Genomic DNA, 20,972 nt, shown 5'->3' with positions numbered 1-20,972 from the left:
ATGCAATTATGAAAAGGAATGGAGTTAGAACACCAAAAGGGAAGAACACATTTAGCATTTCTCAAGCTGAAAGGACTGAAGAAAAAAATCAATGCTCGAGGTGTGATAATGATGGATTCTAAGGTTGCTAGCCAAAAGGTCGGCAGTTTGAATCCACGAGGCACTCCTCAGAAATCCTACGGGGCAGTTCTACCCTGTCCTATAGGGTTGCTATGAGTTGGAACCAACTTGACAGCAACCAGTTTGGTTTTTGGTTTACAGGCAAAATATTGAATAACACAGGAAGCATCAAAAGAAGTTGGAAAGAATATAGAGAGTTACTGTACAAAAAGGACTAGGTGACATGCAATGATGTCAGGAGGTAGCATAGGATCAAGAATTGATGGTAATGAAAGAAGAAGTCCAAGCTGTGCTGAAGGCATTGGCGAAAAGCAAGCATCCAGGAATTGACAGAATACAAATTGAGATGTTTCAACAAATGGATGCAGCACTGGAAGTGCTCACTTATCTATGCCAAGAAATTTGGAAGGTAGCTGTCTAGCCAACCAACTGGAAGAGATATACATTTGTGCCCATTCCAAAGAAAGGTGGTCTAACGGAATGTGGAAATTATCGAACAATATCATTACTATCACATTCAAGTAAAATTTTGCTGAAGATATTTCAAAAGCAGTTGCAGCAGTACATGGACAAGGAACTGCCAGAAATTCAAGCCAGAATCACAAGGGGACGAGGAACAAGGGCTAGCATTGCTCATGTTAGATGGATCCTGGCTGAAAGCAGTGAATACCAGAAAGATGTTTACCTGTGTTTTATTGACTATGCAAAGGCATTTGACTGTGTGGATCATAACAAGTTATGGATAGTATTGCAAAGAATGGGCTCCAGGACACTTACTTGTGCTCATGTGGAACATGTACATAGACTAAGAGGCAGTCTTTCAAAGAGAACAAGGGGATATTGCATGGTTTAAAATCAGGAAATGTATTCATCAGGGTTATATCTTTTCACCATACTTACTCAATCTGTACACTGAGAAAATAATCCCAGAAGTTGGACTATATGAAGAAGAATGTGGCATTAGGAGTGAAGGAAGACTCATTAATGACTTGTGATATGCAAATTGACACAGCCTTGCTTGCTGAAAAGGAAGGGGGCTTGAAGCATTTACTGATGAAGATCAAAGACTAAAGCCTTCAGAACAGATTACACCTCAATATAAAGAAAACAAAAATCCTGACAACTGGACCATAAGCAAAGTCATGATAAATGGAAAAAATGTTGAAGTTGTCCAGGATTTCATTTTACTTGGATCCACAATCAATGCCCATGGAAGCAGCAGTCAAGATATCTAACAATGTATGGCATTGAGCAAGTCTGATGCAAAAGACCTCTTTAAAGTGTTAAAAATCAAAGATGTTACTTTGAGGACTAAGGTGTGCCTGACCTAACCCATGGCATTTTCAATTGCCTCATATACATGCAAAAGCTGACCAATGAATAAGGAAGACTGAAGAAGAATTGATGCCTTTGAATTACCACGTTTGCAAATAATATTGAAAATACCACAGACTGCCAGAAGAACATGTTATCAGAAGGGACTAGTCCCTGCAGAAGGACATCATATTTGGTAAAGCAGATGGTCAGTACAAAAAAGGAAGAACTTCAACAAGATGGACTGACACAGTGGCTGCAATAATGGGCTCAAACATAGCAAAGACTGTAACGATGGCGTGGCAGGGGCCGGGCAGTGTTTAGTTCTGTTGTAGGTAGGTCGCTATAAGTTGGAACTGACTTGAAAGCACCCATTAACAACAACAACAACAAGACTACATATTTTTTGCATTTATCCCATTATATTTGATGATGTAGTTTTGGCTTAAAAAAATGCAGATCTTTGTGATATTTTTAAATATTTATTATTTCATCTTTCATATTGGCCAGCCCTTGCATATTTGTATTATTTAAATTACAAGAGTCAAAGTACAACCTCGAGTATATCCCACCTGGATTTAGAAAAAAAAAAAAAAGGATTTAGAGACCATCTTTAAATTACATAGGAGCTCTCAATATACTATTATCCATGCCTGATAATAATATTGAATAAATTACAGTGCCCTGCAACCCTTCACCAAAGATATCATTCACTGGGGATAATAGTTAAATCAGCAATGAAAACACCAAACATGCTTTTAGTGTGAATTTCTTCACTCAAGAAAATGACAAGTTTTTTTTTTTTTTTTTTTTTGCCAAATGCCTTACTGAAATAAAGATGTACTACCTCTAACCTTTCAAACAACTACAGAAATGAAGGCATAGATAGCAACACACCATTCAAGTCTGACAGGAAGCTGGGAGAGATATTTAACATACCAGATGATAGTGTCAAGATTTCAACAGACTGAGTGGTATTCAGAGCCTTAGAATTCTCCAGCTGGGTAATGAGAGAGGCATTTACAGCTCTAAAATACTTATTTATTACATGGAAGATTTAACACATTAACCATTTATTATTATTTTTTTAATAAATGTATTATCTGCTTGCTACTGACAAAATAAATTTGAAATTTCAAAAATATTATATGGTGATTTTTATTTAAACAAAAATAAATACATAGTTGCAAAACATGAGATGTTGATTCCTTAAAGCTGAATGTCTTAGGCTTCTTTCTCATTGGCATGAATTTGGAAAACATGAAATACTCTGGGTTTCTAAAGAACATTCCAAATATATCTATTAATATGACTCATTATTTGTTAGAACACAATTTTCTAAAATTGCTAGGCTTTGCACATAACTCTGAGTATCACCCTTTGTTCCATTTTAGATATTTTCCAAAACTTTTTCTGTTGACTGTCTTCCCAAGCAATTCTCTCTCTCTTCCTATTTTAATGGAAACAGTAGCCATTGTCCTATTTGACCTAAGGGGAACTGCAAGAGAAGCTTACTAAAAAGAACCTACCAAATACATTTATGCAGGTTTTTAAGATTTAAACTCAAGCTTCATGAGAAGCTGCTGTATCAGTTTCATATGCTTCATAAGAACTAAACCAAAGACAAACGGAGTGCATCATCTCCCAGTTGCATAGTGCAGACTGTGATAAGCATGGCCATGATGTATATGCTGAAATAAGTGATCAAAATATAGTACGAACTCTTTTCTGCCACTGAATCAAAAAGGAAGGAAAGGGAATGGCAGTGATTTCAACACCTTATTAAGGGACAGCCTGCCGTGCTCGAACTGCATGAATAAAACACCATTCACAGTTCATGAGACTTACATCCTAGGATACACTTAAAGGACAAAGGGGCATGTGCAGAGAGTCTTACGTTCTTGAAAGGACGTGAAGAGCATTTGAAAGCGACTGTTTCGACTGCCTTCATCTGCCCACATGCGGATCACCCCGAGACCAGTGCGTAGCATCACGTCGTTGGCCACCGTACTGCAGAACTTGGCTTTCAAGTCCTCCACGGAGCTGCTGCCATCATACACAGCCACAAAATTCCTTTTGCATTCATTGGAGTTCTGCATCTCGTAGTCCAAGAACCGTAAGTAGATCTGTAAGACAATCACAAAGGTAAAATGGTTTCCCCACATCAAAATGAGACAATGGCTCAGTAAGTACCATACTTCTTTCTCTTTGTTGGGCTCACAAGACAGTCTTGATTGCAATCAGCCTTATTAATTTTTTTCCCGTGTGGATATAATCACATACAAATGCAGAAAAACTTAGGCTTAACTTTTTTTTTCCCTAGTGTTATTATCCTTTCTTTCTTTTTTTTTTTTTTTTTTTTACCATTTCCCACAATTTTTTACCCAAACAATCTTTATGCCTTCTCTTAACTTATTTGGGGTCAGTTATTCATTTGGCAAATATATGCACTTTAAAAAAATTTTGATCACAATACATGTGTTTTACATATTTCTGACACATTCCTGTAAAGTGTCAGAATGACTTCCATTTATTTACAAAAGTATGTGTAAATAAATAATTTGTATTAATACCAAAGAGAAACAAATATGGTATCCAGTAAGTAGTCTGTGATTTCAGTTTGGTTACTTATTTCACATAAATGTACTGCCTCATTTTGAGATCAGGTATATTAAACTAAGGGCAGAGAAAGTCAAAGACTATTCTCACCATAGCACAGTATTATTAAGGTAACTCTACAAAAAGAAAATTAAATTAACATTTAGTGACTACGAGGTGCAGCACAACTTACTTTATATGCTATTTTTTTTAACAACTCTAAAAAAAAAAATTTTTTTTTTATACAGTAGCTCATTTTATTGCTGTAAGCAGATGAGGATATTCAGACTCAAAGAAATGGTATAAATAGGAAATTACACATCAAGTCTAACCCCCTATTCCATAGTCTTTCCAAGATATGACACTAATTCAGACATATTTGTTTTATAATCAACAGACATTTGACTTTGTACCAATGTGCTTTCAAAATCCCATGCAACTGATTCAAACAAAAGACAAGTCTGTAAAAGAGACTTGTGTCCACTCATCTATCCATTCAACGATGTCTAGGGCTTCTTACATTGTACCAGGTGCTGGTGATACAATGGAGAACCAAAGGGAATGAGATCCAGTGCTGAAAATAAGTGTCAGTTAAATCATGACACAAAGATATAATGTAAAACTGTGAGAGGTTATATGAAGTAAAAAAAACAAAAAAACAACAACAAAAAAAAACACATACTACAAGAGGGTATTCAGAAAGATTCTGAAAGAAAGCACTCATAATACAGATATCTCCTAAGCATCTTATTTTTTTTTACCCTAAATGCCTGTGTGCTATTTGCTCTTAAACTCAATTCTTTTTTTTGTAAAAACAGACACAAAACTGAAGACATGCATTCATTTTTAAAGTCATCTTTATCATTACTCTACATGCAATTTCCTTATTTATTTCAAAAACTGTGACTCTCTTAAAAAATTTTTTTACCAGATACTGTGTCTGCCTTATAATTTAAATTTTACTATTTCAATTTAAAAAACCTTCTCTAACGGTAAGACAGTACAAAGTACTGGGAAGCCAGCACAACTTGTACAAGGCAAGGTCATGGAAGCTCTGTAGACACATCCAAACTCCCTGAGGGACCAAATTACTGGGCTGAGGGCTGTGGGGACCATGGTCTCAGGGAATATCTAGCTCAATTAGCATAACATAGTTTATAAAAAAATGTTCTACCTTCTACCTTGGTGAGTAGCATTTGGGGTCTAAAAAGCCAGTCAGTGGCCATCTAAAATACTCCACACTGGTCTCAGCCCTTCGGGAGGAAGGGACAATGAAGAAAACTAAAAATACAAGGGAAAGATTAGTCCAAAGGACTAAGGAAACACATCTACCATTGCCTCCACTAGACTGAGTCCAGTACAACTAGATGATGCTCAGCTACCACCACTGACTGCTCTGACAGGGATCACAATAGAGGGTCCCAGGCAGAGCTGGAGAAAAATGTAGAATAAAATTCTAACTCACAATAAAAGACCAGACTTACTAGCCTGGAAAAGACTGGAGAAACCTCGAGAGTATGGCCCCTGGACACCCTTTTAACACAGTAATGAAGTCACTCCCAAGGTTCACCCTTCACCCAAAGATTAGACAGACCCATAAAACAAAACGAGGAGGCAGGGCCAAGATGGTGGAATAGCCATATGCTTCCTGTGATCTCTCTTACAACAAAAACCCCAAAAAACAAGTGAAACAATTATATCTATGACAAGCTAGGAGTCCTGAACATCAAAGATAAAGTTAGAAAACAGACTGAGCAGCATGGGGAGGGAGAGACGGTTCAGAAGTGGAGAGGAGTTGCCGGACCTGAATTGCTGGGATCCCTCAGGCACTATTCCTGGGAGTGGCTGAGGTGGGCTGGTGATAGCGCTGGGCCACAGTTTCCTCAGAGAGAAGGAGCTAGCCAAACAGCCTACTCACACTTCTGGAACCAGAGAAGAACGGCACTCCTGGCTAAAGCTAAGTACTTGCATAAATTTTACTGCGCCAACCCCTACTCCCAAGCCAAATTCAAAGGCAGTTAATTTCCCTGGGCCTGAGATAGGCCCTGTTGAGTGCCCAGAGCCATCCTCCTGGCCTTGGGGGAGAAGATAATTTGCCATCTCCACTAACAGGCGGAGCCCAGGACAGAAGTGGCTTCAGTCCAGGCATAAATGGTCTGTGGGCTTTGAATACCTTACCCCCCTGCATGGACCTGTGTGGGCTTATTTCAGGAGAATAGGCCCTTGTTGGCAGACTGCAACCGTGTCAGCTGTGCTGTGAAGAGGTGGGTGTTCAATATTTGACACCACTAAGCCTATTAAGGAAACCCTAGGTGGTGTAGTGGTTAAGTGCTACAGCTGCTAACCAAGAGGCTAGCAGTTCAAATCCACCAGGCATTTCTTGGAAACCCTATGGGGCAGTTCTACTCTGTCCTATAGGGTCGCTATGAGTCAGAATCAACTAGAAGGCAGTGGGTTTGATTTGGTTTAAGCCTATTAAACAGGGTCCTCACCTACCCACATCAGGTGCCTAAGGACTGATGATTCCACTCAGGTCACCCAGCCACCCGCAACAGGGTCCAAGGATAACTGATACCTCCCAGTCCTTACAACCAAAAGGATTAGGTGCCCATGGTCTGTCTGCAGAACCCACCCACCCATATGCTCTAGAGAACAGGGACACGATTTCCTCACAGACACTCAGAGGATGGTTCTCAGCCCCCTGCCTTGTTCAGAGTGTTACCCCCTGCTGCAACCAGATACCGGTACCTACACCAATCACCCCTGTCCCTCTAAGACTGTAGGACAGAGCCTGTACCACACACTGGATGAGCAGCTACCTGGACACCTGAGCTGAATTCATACAAGAAAAGTGAATGGGCTCCTGGACTGGTATACTTGATACTAGCTCTAGCCATCTGGTGATAGGATGTCAGAGCCCCAAAGGTGAAAATTATCAAGCTAGTTCATTCAAGCAACCCATTTGGGCATATCAAAACAAAAGAAATCAATAAGCTAGGATACAGCAAGCAAATATGAAATAAACTAGTACAGTAACTTATAGATGACTTGGAGACAACACTCAATATCAAGTCACATAAGGAAACAGACCATGATCACTTCAACAAGGTCTCTACACAAAGACTCAATGGCTCTTCTGGATGAAGGTGCATTCCTGGAATTACCGGATGCAGAATTCAAAAGATTAATATACAGAACTCTTAAAGACATCAGGAACAAGATTAGGAAGGGGATCAGGCAATACGCAGAACAAGCCAAGGAACACACAGATAAAGTAGTTGAAGAAATTAAAAAGGTTATTCAAGAACGTAATGAAAAATTTAATAAGCTGCAAGAATTCATAGAGAGACAGCAATCAGAAATTCAGAAGATTAATAATAAATTTATAGACTTAGAGAACTCAATAGAAAGCCAGAAGAGTAAAACTGAGCAAGGGAAAGGAAGAATTAGTAAGCCTAAAGATAAAGCACTTGGCACCAACATATTTGAAGAAAAATCAGATAAAAGAATTAAAAAAAAAAAATGAAGAAATCTTAATAATCATGTGGGACTCTATCAAGAGAAATAATCTATGAGTGATTGGAGTACCAGAACACGGAGGGACAACAGAAAATACAGAGAGAATTATTTAAGATTTGTTGGCAGAAAACTTCCCTGATACTGTGAAAGATGAGAAGATATCTATCCAAGATGTTTGTCAAACTCCACATAAGGTATATTTTTAAAGAATGTCACCAAGACATATTATAATCAACCTTGCCAAAACCAAAGATACAGAAAGAATTTTAAGAGCATCTAGGGATAAATGAAGAGTCAATAAGAATGAGCTTGGACTACTACACAGAAACCATGGAGCAAGAAGGCAATGAAATAACTTATATAAAGTATTGAAGGAAAAAAAATGCCAGCCAAGAATCATATATCCAGCAAAACTGTATTTCAAACACGAAGGTGAAATTAGGACATTTCCAGATAAACAGAAATTTAGGGAATTTGTAAAAACCAAACCAAAACTACAAGAAACACTAAAGGGAGTTCTTTGGTTAGAAGATCAATAATATCAGGTATCGACCCAAGACTAGAACACTGGACAGAACAATCACAGGTCAACACAAACAAGGAAATCACAAAAATAAAATTAAAAAAGTACTCAAAACAGGGAAACAGCAATGTTATTTTGCAAAAGAATACAAGATTAAAACAATAAAGAGGGACTAAGAAATGTAGTCATAGGTCTCTCATATGGACAGGAAGACAAGGTAATATAAAAAAATAAAAGTTAGCTTTAAACTTAGAAGTACAGGGGTAAATATTCAGGTAACCACAAAGAAGACTAACTATTCTACTCTTCAAAAGAAAATACAAGAAATAAATAGAGAATCAGCAGGAATAAAATCAACAAAAATGATGAAAAGACAATATATAAGGATAAGCTATTCAGCACAAAAAATTAAGTGGGAAAAAGAAACTGTCAACAATGCACAAAAAAAGACAGCACTAAACTCACATCTATCTATAATTATGCTGAATGTAAACAGACTAAGTGCACCAATAAAGAGACAGACAGTGGCAGAACGGATAAAAAACATGATTCATCTATATGCTGCCTATAAGAGATGCACCTTAGACTTAGAGACACAAACAAACTAAAACTCAAAGGATGGAAAAAATATATTAAGCAAACAACAACCAAAAAAGAGAAAGAGTGGCAGTATTAATTTCTGACAAAATACACTTAAAAGTTAAATCCACTACGAAGGACAAAGAGTGACACTAATGATTAAAGGGACAATATACCAGGAGGATATAACCATATTAAATATTTATCCACCCCAATGACAGGGTTGCACGATACCTAAAACAAACTCTAACAGCATTGAAAAGTGAGATAATGAGCTCCACAATTATGATAGGAGACTTCAACACAGCACTTTCAAAGGGCAGGACATCCAGAAAGAAGCTCAATAAAGACACGGATGATCTAAATGCCACAATCAACCAACTTGATCTCATAGACATATACAGAACGCTCCACCCAACAGCAGTCAAGTATGCTTTCTTCTTTTTTATATAATTTTTATTGCGTTTTAAGTGAAAGTTTACAAACCAAGTCAGTCTCTCACACAAAAACCCATATACACCTTGCTACATACTCCCAATTACTCTGCCCCTAATGAGACAGCCCGCTGTCTGCCTCCACACTCTCTTTTCATGTCCATTTCATCAGCTTCTAACCCCCTCTACCCTCTCGTCTCCCCTCCAGGCAGCAGATGCCAACATAGTCTAAAGTGTCCACGTGATCCAAGAGGCTCACTCCTCACCAGCATCCCTCTTCAACCCATTGTCCCGTCCAATCCCTGTCGGAAGAGTTGGCTTTGGGAATGGTTCCTGTCCTGGGCCAACAGAAGGTCTGGGGGCCATGACCACCAGGGTACTTCTAGTCTCAGTCAGACCATTAAGTCTGGTCTCTTTACCAGAATTTGGAGTCTGCATCCCACTGCTCTCCTGCTCTCTCAGCATTCTCTGTTGTGTTCCCTGTCAGGTCAGTCATCGGTTGTAGCTGGGCACCATCTAGTTCTTCTGGTCTCAGGATGATGTAGTCTCTGGTTCATGTGGCCCTTTCTGTCTCTTGGGCTCGTAATCACCTTGTGCCCTTGGTGTCCTTCATTCTCCTTTGATCCAGGTGGGTTGAGACCAATTGATGCATCTTAGACGGCTGCTTGCTAGCGTTTAAGACACCAGACGCCACTCTTCAAAGTGGGATGCAGAATGTTTTCTTAATAGATTTTATTATGCCAATTGCCTTAGATGTCCCCTGAAACCATGATCCCCAAACCCATGCCCCTACAACACTGGCCTTCGAAGCATTCAGTTTATTCGGGAAACTTCTTTGCTTTTGGCTTAGTCCCATTGTGCTGACCGCCCCTATATTGTGTGTTTTCTTTCATGTCACTTAAAGTAGTTCTTATCTACTATCTAATTAGTGACTATCCCTCTCCCACCCTCCCTCCCTCCCTCCCCCCTCTCGTAACCACAAAAGAATGCTTTCTTCTCAGTTTAAACTATTTCTCAAGTTCTTATAATAGTGGTCTTATACAATATTTGTCCTTTTGCAACTGACTAATTTCACTCAGCATAATGCCTTCCAGGTTCCTCCATGTTATGAAATGTTTCACAGATTCCTCACTGTTCTTTATCGATGCGTAGTATTCCATTGTGTGAATATACCATCATTTATTTATCCATTCATCCATTGATGGGCACCTTGGTTGCTTCCATCTTTTTGCTATTGTAAACAGTGCTGCAGTGAACATGGGTGTGCATATATCTGTTCATGTAAAGGCTCTCATATCTCTAGGATATATTCCGAGGAGTGGGATTGCTGGATCGTATGGTAGTTCTACTTCTACCTTTTTAAGGAAGCGCCAAATCGATTTCCAAAGTGGTTGTACCATTTTACGTTCCCACCAGCTGTGTAGAAGTGTTCCAATCTCTCCACAGCCTCTCCAACATTTATTATTTTGTGTTTTTTGGATTAATGTCAGCCTTGTTGGAGTGAGATGAAATGTCACTTTAGTTTTGAACTACATTTCTCTAATGGCTAATGATTGTGAACATTTCCTCATTATACTTCCTTTTCTAGTGCACATGGAACATTCTCTAGAATAGGCCCATATTAGGTCATAAAGCAAGCGTTAGCAGAATCCAAAATATTGAAATATTACAAGGCACCTTCTCTGACCATAAGGCCATAAAAGTAGAAATTAATAACAGAAAAAGCAGGGAAAAGAAATCAAATACTTGGATACTGAACAATACCCTGCTCAAAAACAACTGGGTTATAGAAGACATTAAGGATGGAATGAAGAATTTCAGAGAATCCAATGAGAGTGAAAACACTTCCTATCAGAACCTGTGGGATACAGTGAAAGCAATGCTCAGAAGTCAATTTATATTAATAAATGCACACATACAAAAAGAAGGAAGGGCCAAAATAGAGGAATTATCCTACAACTTGCACAAATAGAAAGAGAGCAACAAAAGAAACCCTCAGGCACCAGAAAAAGCAAAAAATAAAAATTAGAGCAGAATTAATTGAAATAGAAAACAGAAAAACAGTTGAAAGAGTTAAAAAGATGAAAAGCTGGTTCTTTGAAAAAATTAACAAAATTGATAAAGCATCGCCCAAACTGACAAAAGAAAAACAGGTGAGGAAGCAAATAACCCAAATAATAAATGAGATAGGCAATATTACAACAGATCCAACTGAAATTAAAAGAATCATATCAGATTATTACAAAAAATTGTACTCTAATAAATTTGAAAACCTCGAAGAAATGGATGAATTCCTAGAAACACAGTACCTACCTAAACTAACACAAACAGACGTAGAACAACTAAATTGACCCATAATAAGAGATGGAAAAGGTCATCGAGGTAATCGAAAAACTCCCAACAACAACAAAAAAAGCCCTGGCCCTGACAGCTTTACTGCAGAGTTCTACCAAACTTACAGAGAAGAGTTAATACCGCTGCTACTAAAGGTATTTCAAAGCATAGAAATGGACGGATTACTCCCAAGCTCATTCTATGAAGCCAACATATCCCTGATACCAAAACCAGGTAAAGCCACAAAAAAAGGAAATTACAGACCTATATCCCAATGAAATTAGATGCAAAAATCCTCAACAAGACTCTGGCTAATAGAATTCAACAACATATCAAAAAAATTTACCATGATCAAGTGGGATTCATACCAGGTATGCAGGGATGGTTCAACATTAGAAAAACAATTAATGTAATCCACCACATAAATAAAACAAATTACAAGAACCACATGATTTTATCTATTGATGCAGAAAAGGCATTTGACAAAGTTCAACACCCATTCATGATAAAAACTCTCAGCAAAATAGGAATAGAGGGAAAATTCCTCAACATAATAAAGGGCATTTATACAAAGCCAACAGCCAATATCATCCTAAATGGAGAGAGTCTGAAAGCAATGCCCTTGAGATTGTGAACCAGACAAGGATGCCCTTTATTACCACTCTTATTCAACATTGTGCAGGAGGTACTAGCCAGAGCAATTAGGCTAGATAAAGAAATAAAGGGCATCCAGATTGGAAAGGAAGTAGTAAAACCATCTCTATTTGCAGACGACATGATCTCACACAAAGAAAACCCTAAAGAATCTTCAAGAAATGTACTAAAACTAATAGAAGAATTCAGCAGAGTATCAGAATACAAGATAAACATACAAAAATCAGTTGGATTCCTCTACACCAACAAAAAGAACATTGAGGAGGAAATTTTCAAATCAATACCATTTACAGTAGTCCCCAAGAAGATAAAATACTTAGGAATAAATCTTAACAGAGATGTAAAAGACCTATACAAAGAAAACTACAGGACAGTACTGCAAAAAATCAAAAGAGAACTACATAAGCAGAAAAACATACCTTCCTCATGGATAGTAAGACTCAACATTGTAAAAATGTTCTACCAAAAGCCATCTATAAGTACAATGCAATTCCGATCCAAATTCCAATGATATTTTTTAATGAGATGGAGAAACAAATCACCAACTTCATATGGAAGGGAAAGAGACTCTGGATAAATAAAGACTTTCTGAAAAAGAAGAACAAAGTGGGAGGCCTCACTCTACCTGATTTTAGAACCTATTATACCACCACAGTAGTCAAAACAGCCTGGTACTGGTACAACAACAGATACATAGACCAATGAAACAGAATTGAGATTCCAGACATAAATCCATCCACATATGAGCAGCTGATATTTGACAAAGGCCCAAAGTCAGTTAAATGGGGCAAAAGACAGTCTGTTTAACACATGGTGCTGGCATAACTGGGTATCCATCTGCAAAAAAATGAAACAAGACCCATACCTCATGCCATGCACAAAAACAAACTCAAAATGGATCAAAGACCTAAAAATATAATCTAAAATGATAAAGATCATGAAGAAAAAAATAGGGACAATGCTAGGAGTCCTAATACATGGCATAAACAGTATACAAAACATTACTAACAATGCAGAAGAGAAACTAGATAACTGGGAGCATTTAAAAATCAAACACCTATGTTCATCCAAAGACTTCACCAAAAGAGTAAGAAGATTACCCACAGGATGGGGAAAAGTTTTCAGCTATGACATTTCTGATCAGCGCCTGATCTCTAAAATCTACATGATATTGCAAAAACTCAACTACAAAAAAGACAAATAACCCAATTAAAAATGGGCAAAGGATATGAACAGGCACTTCACTAAAGAAGAATTCAGGTAGCTAACAGATACATGAGGAAATCCTCACGATCATTAGCCATTAGAGAAATGCAGACCAAAACTACAATGAGATTCCATATCACTCCAACAAGGCTGGCATTAATCCAAAAAACACAAAATAATAACTTGGAGAGTTTGTGGAGAGAATGGAACACTTACACACTGCTGGTGGGAATGTAAAATGATATAACCACTTTGGAAATCAATTTGGAGCTTCCTTAAAAAGCTAGAAATAGAAGTGCCATACGATCCAGCAATCCCACTCCTCGGAATATATCCTAGAGAAATAAGAGCCTTTACACGAGCAGATATATGCACACCCATGTTTATTGCAGCACTGTTTACAATAGCAAAAAGATGGAAGCAACCAAGATGCCCATCAACGGATGAATGGATAAAAAAATGATGGTATATTCACACAATGGCATACTACAGTGAGGAATCTGTGAAACATTTCATAACATGGAGGAATCTGAAAGGCATTATGCTGAGTGAAATTAGTCAGCTGCAAAAGGACAAATATTGTATAAGACCACTATTATAATAACTGGAGAAATAGTTTAAACAGAGAAGAAAATATTCTTTGATGGTTAAGAGAGGGGGAGGGAGGGAGGGAGGGAGGGAGAGGAATTTTCACTGGTTAGATAGTGGATAGGAATTATTTTGGGTGAATGGAAGGACAGCACACAATATAGGCGAGGTCAGCACAACTGGACTAAGCCAAAAGCAAATCAGTTTCCTGAATAAACTGAATGCTTCGAAGGCCAGCGTAGCAGGGGCATGAGTTTGGGGACCATGGTTTCAGGGGACATCGAAGCCAATTGGCATAATAAAATCTATTAAGAAAACATTCTGCATTCCACTTTGAAGAGTGGCATCTGGTGTCTTAAACTCTAGCAAGCAGCCATCTAAGATGCATCAATGAGTCTCAGCCCACCTGGATCAAAGGAGAATGAAGAACACCAAAGACACAAGGTAATTAGGAGCCCAAGAGACAGGAAAGATCACATAAAGGAGAGACTGCATTGGCCTGAGACCAGAAGAGCTAGATGGAGCCCTGCTACAACCAATGACTGCTCTGACAGAGAGCACAGTGGAGAGCCCCTGAGAGAGCAGGAGAGCAGTGGGATGCAGACCCCAAATTGTGGTAAAGAGACCAGACTTAATGGTCTGACTGAGACTAGAAGCTCCCTGGAGGTTATGGTCCCCAGGCCTTCTGTTGGCCCAAGACAGGAACCATTCCCGAAGCCAACTCTTCAGACAGGGACTAGACTGGACTACGGGATAGAAAATGATACTGGTGAAGAATGAGCTTCTTGGATCAACTAGACACATGAGACTATGTTGGCATCTCCTGTCTGGAGGGGAGATGAGAGAGCAGAGGGGGTCAGAAGCTGGCCGAATGGACAGGAAAATATAGAGTCGAGGGAAGGAGTATGCTGTCTCCTTAAGAGCATATAGCAAGGTGTGTATAAATTTTTGTATGAGAGACTGACTTGATTTGTAAACTTTAGCTTAAACCACAATTTAAAAAAGAAAGAAAGAAAAAAAAAAAGACACTAAAGGGGTGCATCAGCCCAGTGGCAAGGACTAGAAGGCAGGAGGGGACAGGAAATCTGGTAATAGGGAACCCAAGGTTGAGAAGGGCTCTTAATCTATGTCATAAAACAATATGTTTATTAACTGTTTAATGAAAAACTAGTTTGGTCTGAAACCTTCATCTAAAGTACAGTAAAAATTAAAAGAAAAAGGAGAAACTTTTCTTTTGCCCTCAATGTTCTTATTGAATTGGGTACCAATTTTTGTCATTTTTTTTTTCTTCCCAATAGTTGTTTTTCATCTCCACTCACACTTCTATGATGTTTCACCAGTCTTCCAGCCAGATTGGACTGGGTGTTTCTAAAGTCCTAAATCTCTAGTCCCCACTCACAGCCCAGCACAGACAAAGCTGTATTTCTAAGAAACAAGCCTAATCATCGTACTCTTTTAGCTTAAATTTTTAACTGGCTTCCAAGTAGTTACAAAAAATTTTTTAAAACCTTCAGCCGGAAAAGTAAATAGAACAATGTGACAGCTCCTCACGTAGTCACCACCATGCTGCAACAATTGTCATCTACGGCCGCTCGTGTTTTATCTACACTCCCCCACCTCCTCCCATATTGTTTTGAAGCAAATCCTAGATATCCTATTATTTTATACATATGTATTCCAGTATGATTCTCTAAAATATAAGGGGTCTTACGAAACCGTAACCACAATACCATGATCTCACCTAAAAGAACTGACAAGATTTCCTTTACATGATTAAAGGGTTTTGAAGAAGACATGACAGACCAGTGCAGAGCCTCAAGAATATGGTTGCTCCTCCAAGTCTAAAAGATCATACTATTTAACTGAATGAACCTGATGTTGTCTAGAAAGCTACCTAAATACAGAACACAGAAATAAACCCCTTTTTATGAGGTGTGACCGCTAGAAGTCACTTCACTGACCCAAAGTCAGTTAGAAATTTTTTTCAAGAGGCAACTAAGGCAGAAGCAGAACTTGGAGGTTATGTTTCTCCAAAGGGAAAATGTCATAGTTGATTTTCATTAAAATAAAACTGAAAAGATAATGTTCTCAACTGCTTAAAGTCTTTCATAGTAATAACAGGGGTCCATTTCCCTTCTTATCTCTCAACCTTAAACATTTGTTTTCAAAATGCCATACTTTTTGCACATGGTGTTAGTTTTGAGTTTTAGTTATTAGTTCTGCATGGAACAACTACCCTCCATTTTCTTCCTAGCAACTTCCCACTGATTATTCAAGGTCTAATTCAGTTGTGACATACTCACTGAACAATTTTCACTGCTCCACATCCCAGAATTATTTTCTATGCCCTCTGCGCTAACGTATCATCTCAAATATTTTTAAGCTTTGGTTGCAGGTTATATGTCCCTTGTACTAAAATGGCGTGTTTCCAAAAAGCTAGGGCAGGGACATGTGTTTTCGTATTCTAAGCTTCAGTAGCATTTGGCACATAAAATGCACTCCAGGGGAGTCTGTGAAAGGATGTATCTGTGAATAACTAAATGAAAATGTTCTTTATGAATTCATTTGTTTAGCATCTATCAAATTTATCTTAGATACCTATATGCCAGATGGGAGTCCCTGGGTGGCGCAAAAAGTTAATGAGCTTAGCTGCTAAATGAAAGGATGGAGGTTTGACTCCACCCTGAGGTACCTTGGAAGAAAGGCCTGGTGATCTACTACTGGAAAATCACCCACTGAAAACCCCATGGGGCACAGTTCTACTCTGACACACATAGGGTCACCATGAGTTGGAGTCAATTCAATAGCAGCTGCTTTTATAAACAGACATTATTTTAAGTGCTAAAAAAAAAAATTATATATAATCATTTAAATTTTATTATCTACAGGAAGAAATTATATGCAGTGTTTCTCAAAACAAGGTATCTGTGATTCAGATTTTAATGATGACATAAAAGTGTAAGACAGAATGTTGCAGACTTGTAAGATGCAGTGAGTGAAAATAAAACAAGAATTCCTAAGTAAGGAAATCCTCATACAACTTTAAGGAGGAAGGACAAAATCGGAGGAATGTGGGGAAATTAACCAAATGAAAAATAATGCAAAGCACTTAAGTTTTATTATGCTTTGTGTGGTAAAAGTGTTTTCACGTATACAGGCAATCTGTAACACAACAGCTGGCAGCTATTCTAAAATTTCCAAAACTTTGATGCACACTTTAAATTCACTACCATTGCTATAGCCTTAGCAAACTTATGCCCTAAGAAAGTCTGCATTTTTTCATGTCCAGATTATCGCTTTATTTTCATCCATGAAAAACTCAGATGTTACTCAGGTAGTCAATCTGTGATCTGCTTTTCTCAGCAAAATCTCACATTTCTGAAATGATTCAGATAACTAAAAAATGTCCACTTTATGAATACATATCTGAAAATGTAAAACCTTCCATGTTTTTACAAAATCCTTTGTCTTTTCATATCTACACAGTTTTGTAAAAAAAAAAAAAAAAAGAAGAAGAAGAGGCCTTTCAGATGATCTACAATAAGAAAAACTGGAGCAAAGAAAATAAGCAACTTAATGTGGGAGTCTGCAATGGGATTCAGAGCCCTAATGCCCAGTTTAAGGATCTTCTCACAACTCCACATCACACCCTCCTGACAAAAAAATAACTGAAAACACAATGTAGAAGTCCCTCGGTGGTTAAGCATTCGGCTGCTAACTGAAGGGTTGGAGATTCGAACCTACCAGCCACTCAGCTCTGCGCCAGAAAGATATGGCCATCTGCTTCCATGAAGGTTACAGCCTTGGAAATCCTATGGGTCAGTTCTACTCTGTCCTACAGGGTCCCTCGGAGTCAGAACTGACTCGACAGCAGCTACTAGCAACAACACCAACATAAAAAATACGAATTCAAGACCAATGGAACAAAATTGAGAATCCAGATGTAAATTTATCTACCTATGAACAGCTGATATTTGACAAAGGTCCAAAGTCCATTAAGTGGGGAAAAACAGTCTCTTTAACAAATGCATGCTGGCATAACTGGATATCCATCTACAAGAAAATGAAACAAGACCCATACCTCAACACCACGTACAAAAGCTAACTCAAAATGGATCAACGCCCTAAATACAAAATCTAAAACAATAAAGATCATGGAAGAAAAAATAGAGACAATGGTAGAAGCCCTAATACATGGCAGAATACAAACCATAACTAACAATGTACAAACAGCAGAAGAGAAACTAGATAACTGGGAGCTCCTAAAAATCAAACACTTATGCTCATCGAAAAACCTCACCGGAAGAGAAAAATGACAACCTATAGGCTGGGAAAAAAAATTTTGGCTACAACATATCCGATAAGGATCTAATCTCTAAAGCCTATAAGATATTGCAACACCTCAACAACAAAAAGACCAATAACCCAATTAAAAAATAGGCAAAGGATATGAACAGACACTTCACCAAAGAAGAAATTCAGGCGACTACCAAATACATGAAGAAATGCTCAGGATCATTAGCCATTAGAGAAATGCAAATCAAAACTACAATGAGATATCATCTTATCCCAACAAGGCTAGCAATAATCCAAAAGAAACAAAATAATAAACATTAAAAAGGTTGTGGAGAGACTGGAAATATAACTTATACACTTCTGGTGGGAATGTAAAATGGTACAATCACTTTGGAAATCGATTTGGCACTTCTTTAAAAAGCTAGAAATAGAAGTACCATAGGATCCAGCAACCCCGTTCCTTGGAATATATCCTAGAGAAATAAGAGCCAACACAAAAATAGATATATATACATACCCATGCTCATTGCAGCACTGTTCACAACAGCAAAAACATGGAAACAACCTAGGTGCCCATCAACAGACAAACGGATAAACAAATTATGGTACATACACACAATGGAATACTATGCAACGATAAGGAACAAGGACGAATTCAAGAAACATCTCACAACATGGATGAATCTGGAAGTCATTATGCTGAGTGAGATTAGTCAGTTGCAACAGGACAAATATTGTATAAGACCACTATTATAAGAACTTGAGAAATAGTTTAAACACAAAAGAAAAATTCTTCGATGGTTATGAGGGTGGGGAGGGAGACAGAGGGGAATTCACTAACTAGATAGTAGACAAGAATCATCTTAGGTGAAGTGAAGGACAAAACACAAAACAGGGGAAGGCAGCACAACTGGACTAAACCAAAAGCTAGGAATTCTCCTGAACACAGCCAAACACTTTGAGGGACAGAATAGCTGGGGCTGAAGTCTGGGAATCAGGGATTCAGGGGACATCTAGGTCAACTGGCGTGACAAAGTTTATTAAGAAAATGTTCTGCATCCGACTTTGGTGAGTGGCGCCTGGGGTCTTAAAAGCTTGCAAGAGGCCATCTGAGATGCATTAATTGGTCCCAACCCACCTGGTGCAAGGGAGAATGAAGAACACCAAAGACACAATGAAAATATTAGCTCAAGAGACAAAAGGGCCACATAAACCTGAGACTCCACCAGCCTGAGACCAGAAGAACTAGATGGTGCCTGGCTACCACCAATGATCGCCCTGGCAGGGAACACAACAGAGAGTCCCTGACAGAGAAGAAAAGTGTGCAGCAGAACTCAAGTTCAAGTAAAAAGACCAGACTTAAGGGTCTGACTGAGTCTGGAGAAACCCCAAAGCCATGGCTCCCAGATGCTCTGTTAACCCAAAACTAAAACCACTCCCGAAGCCCACTCTTCAGACATGGGCTGGACTATAAAACATAAAATAATACTTGTGAAGTGTGTGCTTCTTAGTTCAATCAAATAAACAAGACCAAATTGGTGGCTCCTGTCTGGAGGCAGAATAAGAAGGCAGGGAGGGACAGGAGGAGCTGGTTGGAGGAACACGGGAAACCCAGGGTGGAAAGGGAGAGTGTGCTGTCACATCGTGGGGGTTGCAACTAGTGTCACATAGCAATGTGTGTATAAGTTTTTGTATAAGAAAATTAACTTGAGCTGTAAGGTTGCACCTAAAGCACAATAAAAATAATAATAATAAAAATTAAAAAAGAAGGAAAAATAAATAAATAAAATAAAAAAATATGAATTCAAAATCCCAGTAATCTTATAGGGTAATAAACTCACTAAATGTAGTTTAAAAAATAAAATGTATATTTAGATTAGAAAACACAGTGCAACAAAGCCAACATAGTTTATTAGCTCTCAAAAGAATATGCACTTACAATTGTAAATATATATTTAGAACTGGTATTGTTAATACCAATAGGTGGAACCACTGGTTAGGGTAAGTGCAAAAGTTCCTTTTGAGTGTCATACAAAGTAACCTCATTCCCCAGTGTCCTTACAGTTATACAAATCAAACACTAAGCTCATAGAAGGAAAAATAATTAGTTACTAACACAGCTCCTTCAGGGACAAAAGGGTATTTGATTACCTGATGTTTTTCAGGTGAAATTGTTTCAGGGTCTAATGTGTCTGGATAATTATTTCAAGTTTCCCTCATTCTCTGCATGTACAAGCACATTAAATAACTTATAATTAATGAGGGAAACATTTGCAGGGTTTATTGACAACAGCTTGAGACACTGGGCTATTGTATTATTTTATTCAAATTTCTCAAAAACACTAGGCGCTTGTGAAAAACCATTTTAAGATGAGAGAACTGAGGTTTAGAAAAATTACATAAATTTCTCAAGGTGATACAGACTTTTCAGTAATCCATTGGTGCTGAGCTCAGATCTACTTGATAACTCACTCCTTAGTATCATATTGTGCAGACTCGCATATTATTTTATTAAATGCTCACAAACTTAGATGCCAAAAAGAAAGCTATACTCTTAAAGAGAATAAACTCCAACTAACTAAATAAATAAACCAAAACAAAACCCATTGCCTTCAAGTCAATTTCAACTCATAGTGATGCTATAGGACAGAGCAGAACTGCCCTATAGGGCTTCCAAGGAGCAGCTGGTAGATTTGAACTGTGGTCCTTTCGGTTAGCAGTCGAGTTCTTACCCACTGTGCCACCAAGCAAAAACCATCTTCAGTTTCCTAAAGGAGCTACCAAGAACACGTTGACTATCAAGATAT

The 20,972-nt window shown here is 38.1% G+C and overlaps 1 protein-coding gene across 1 annotated transcript in view; it reads right to left on the bottom strand.

Moving 5' to 3' along the window:
- The window catches only part of NETO1 (neuropilin and tolloid like 1), a 163,434-nt gene that overhangs the window by 41,062 nt on the left and 101,400 nt on the right, over positions 1–20,972 (bottom strand). Inside the window, exon 7 of the mRNA XM_003406250.4 lies at positions 3,332–3,560. Coding sequence (XP_003406298.1) covers positions 3,332–3,560 — 229 coding nt within the window. The remainder of the gene's footprint in view (positions 1–3,331; positions 3,561–20,972) is intronic.

This window comes from Loxodonta africana, chromosome 11 (genome assembly GCF_030014295.1).
Source record: "Loxodonta africana isolate mLoxAfr1 chromosome 11, mLoxAfr1.hap2, whole genome shotgun sequence".
Classification (NCBI taxonomy): Eukaryota; Metazoa; Chordata; class Mammalia; order Proboscidea; family Elephantidae; genus Loxodonta; species Loxodonta africana.
This window is presented reverse-complemented; position numbering and strand designations above follow the sequence as displayed.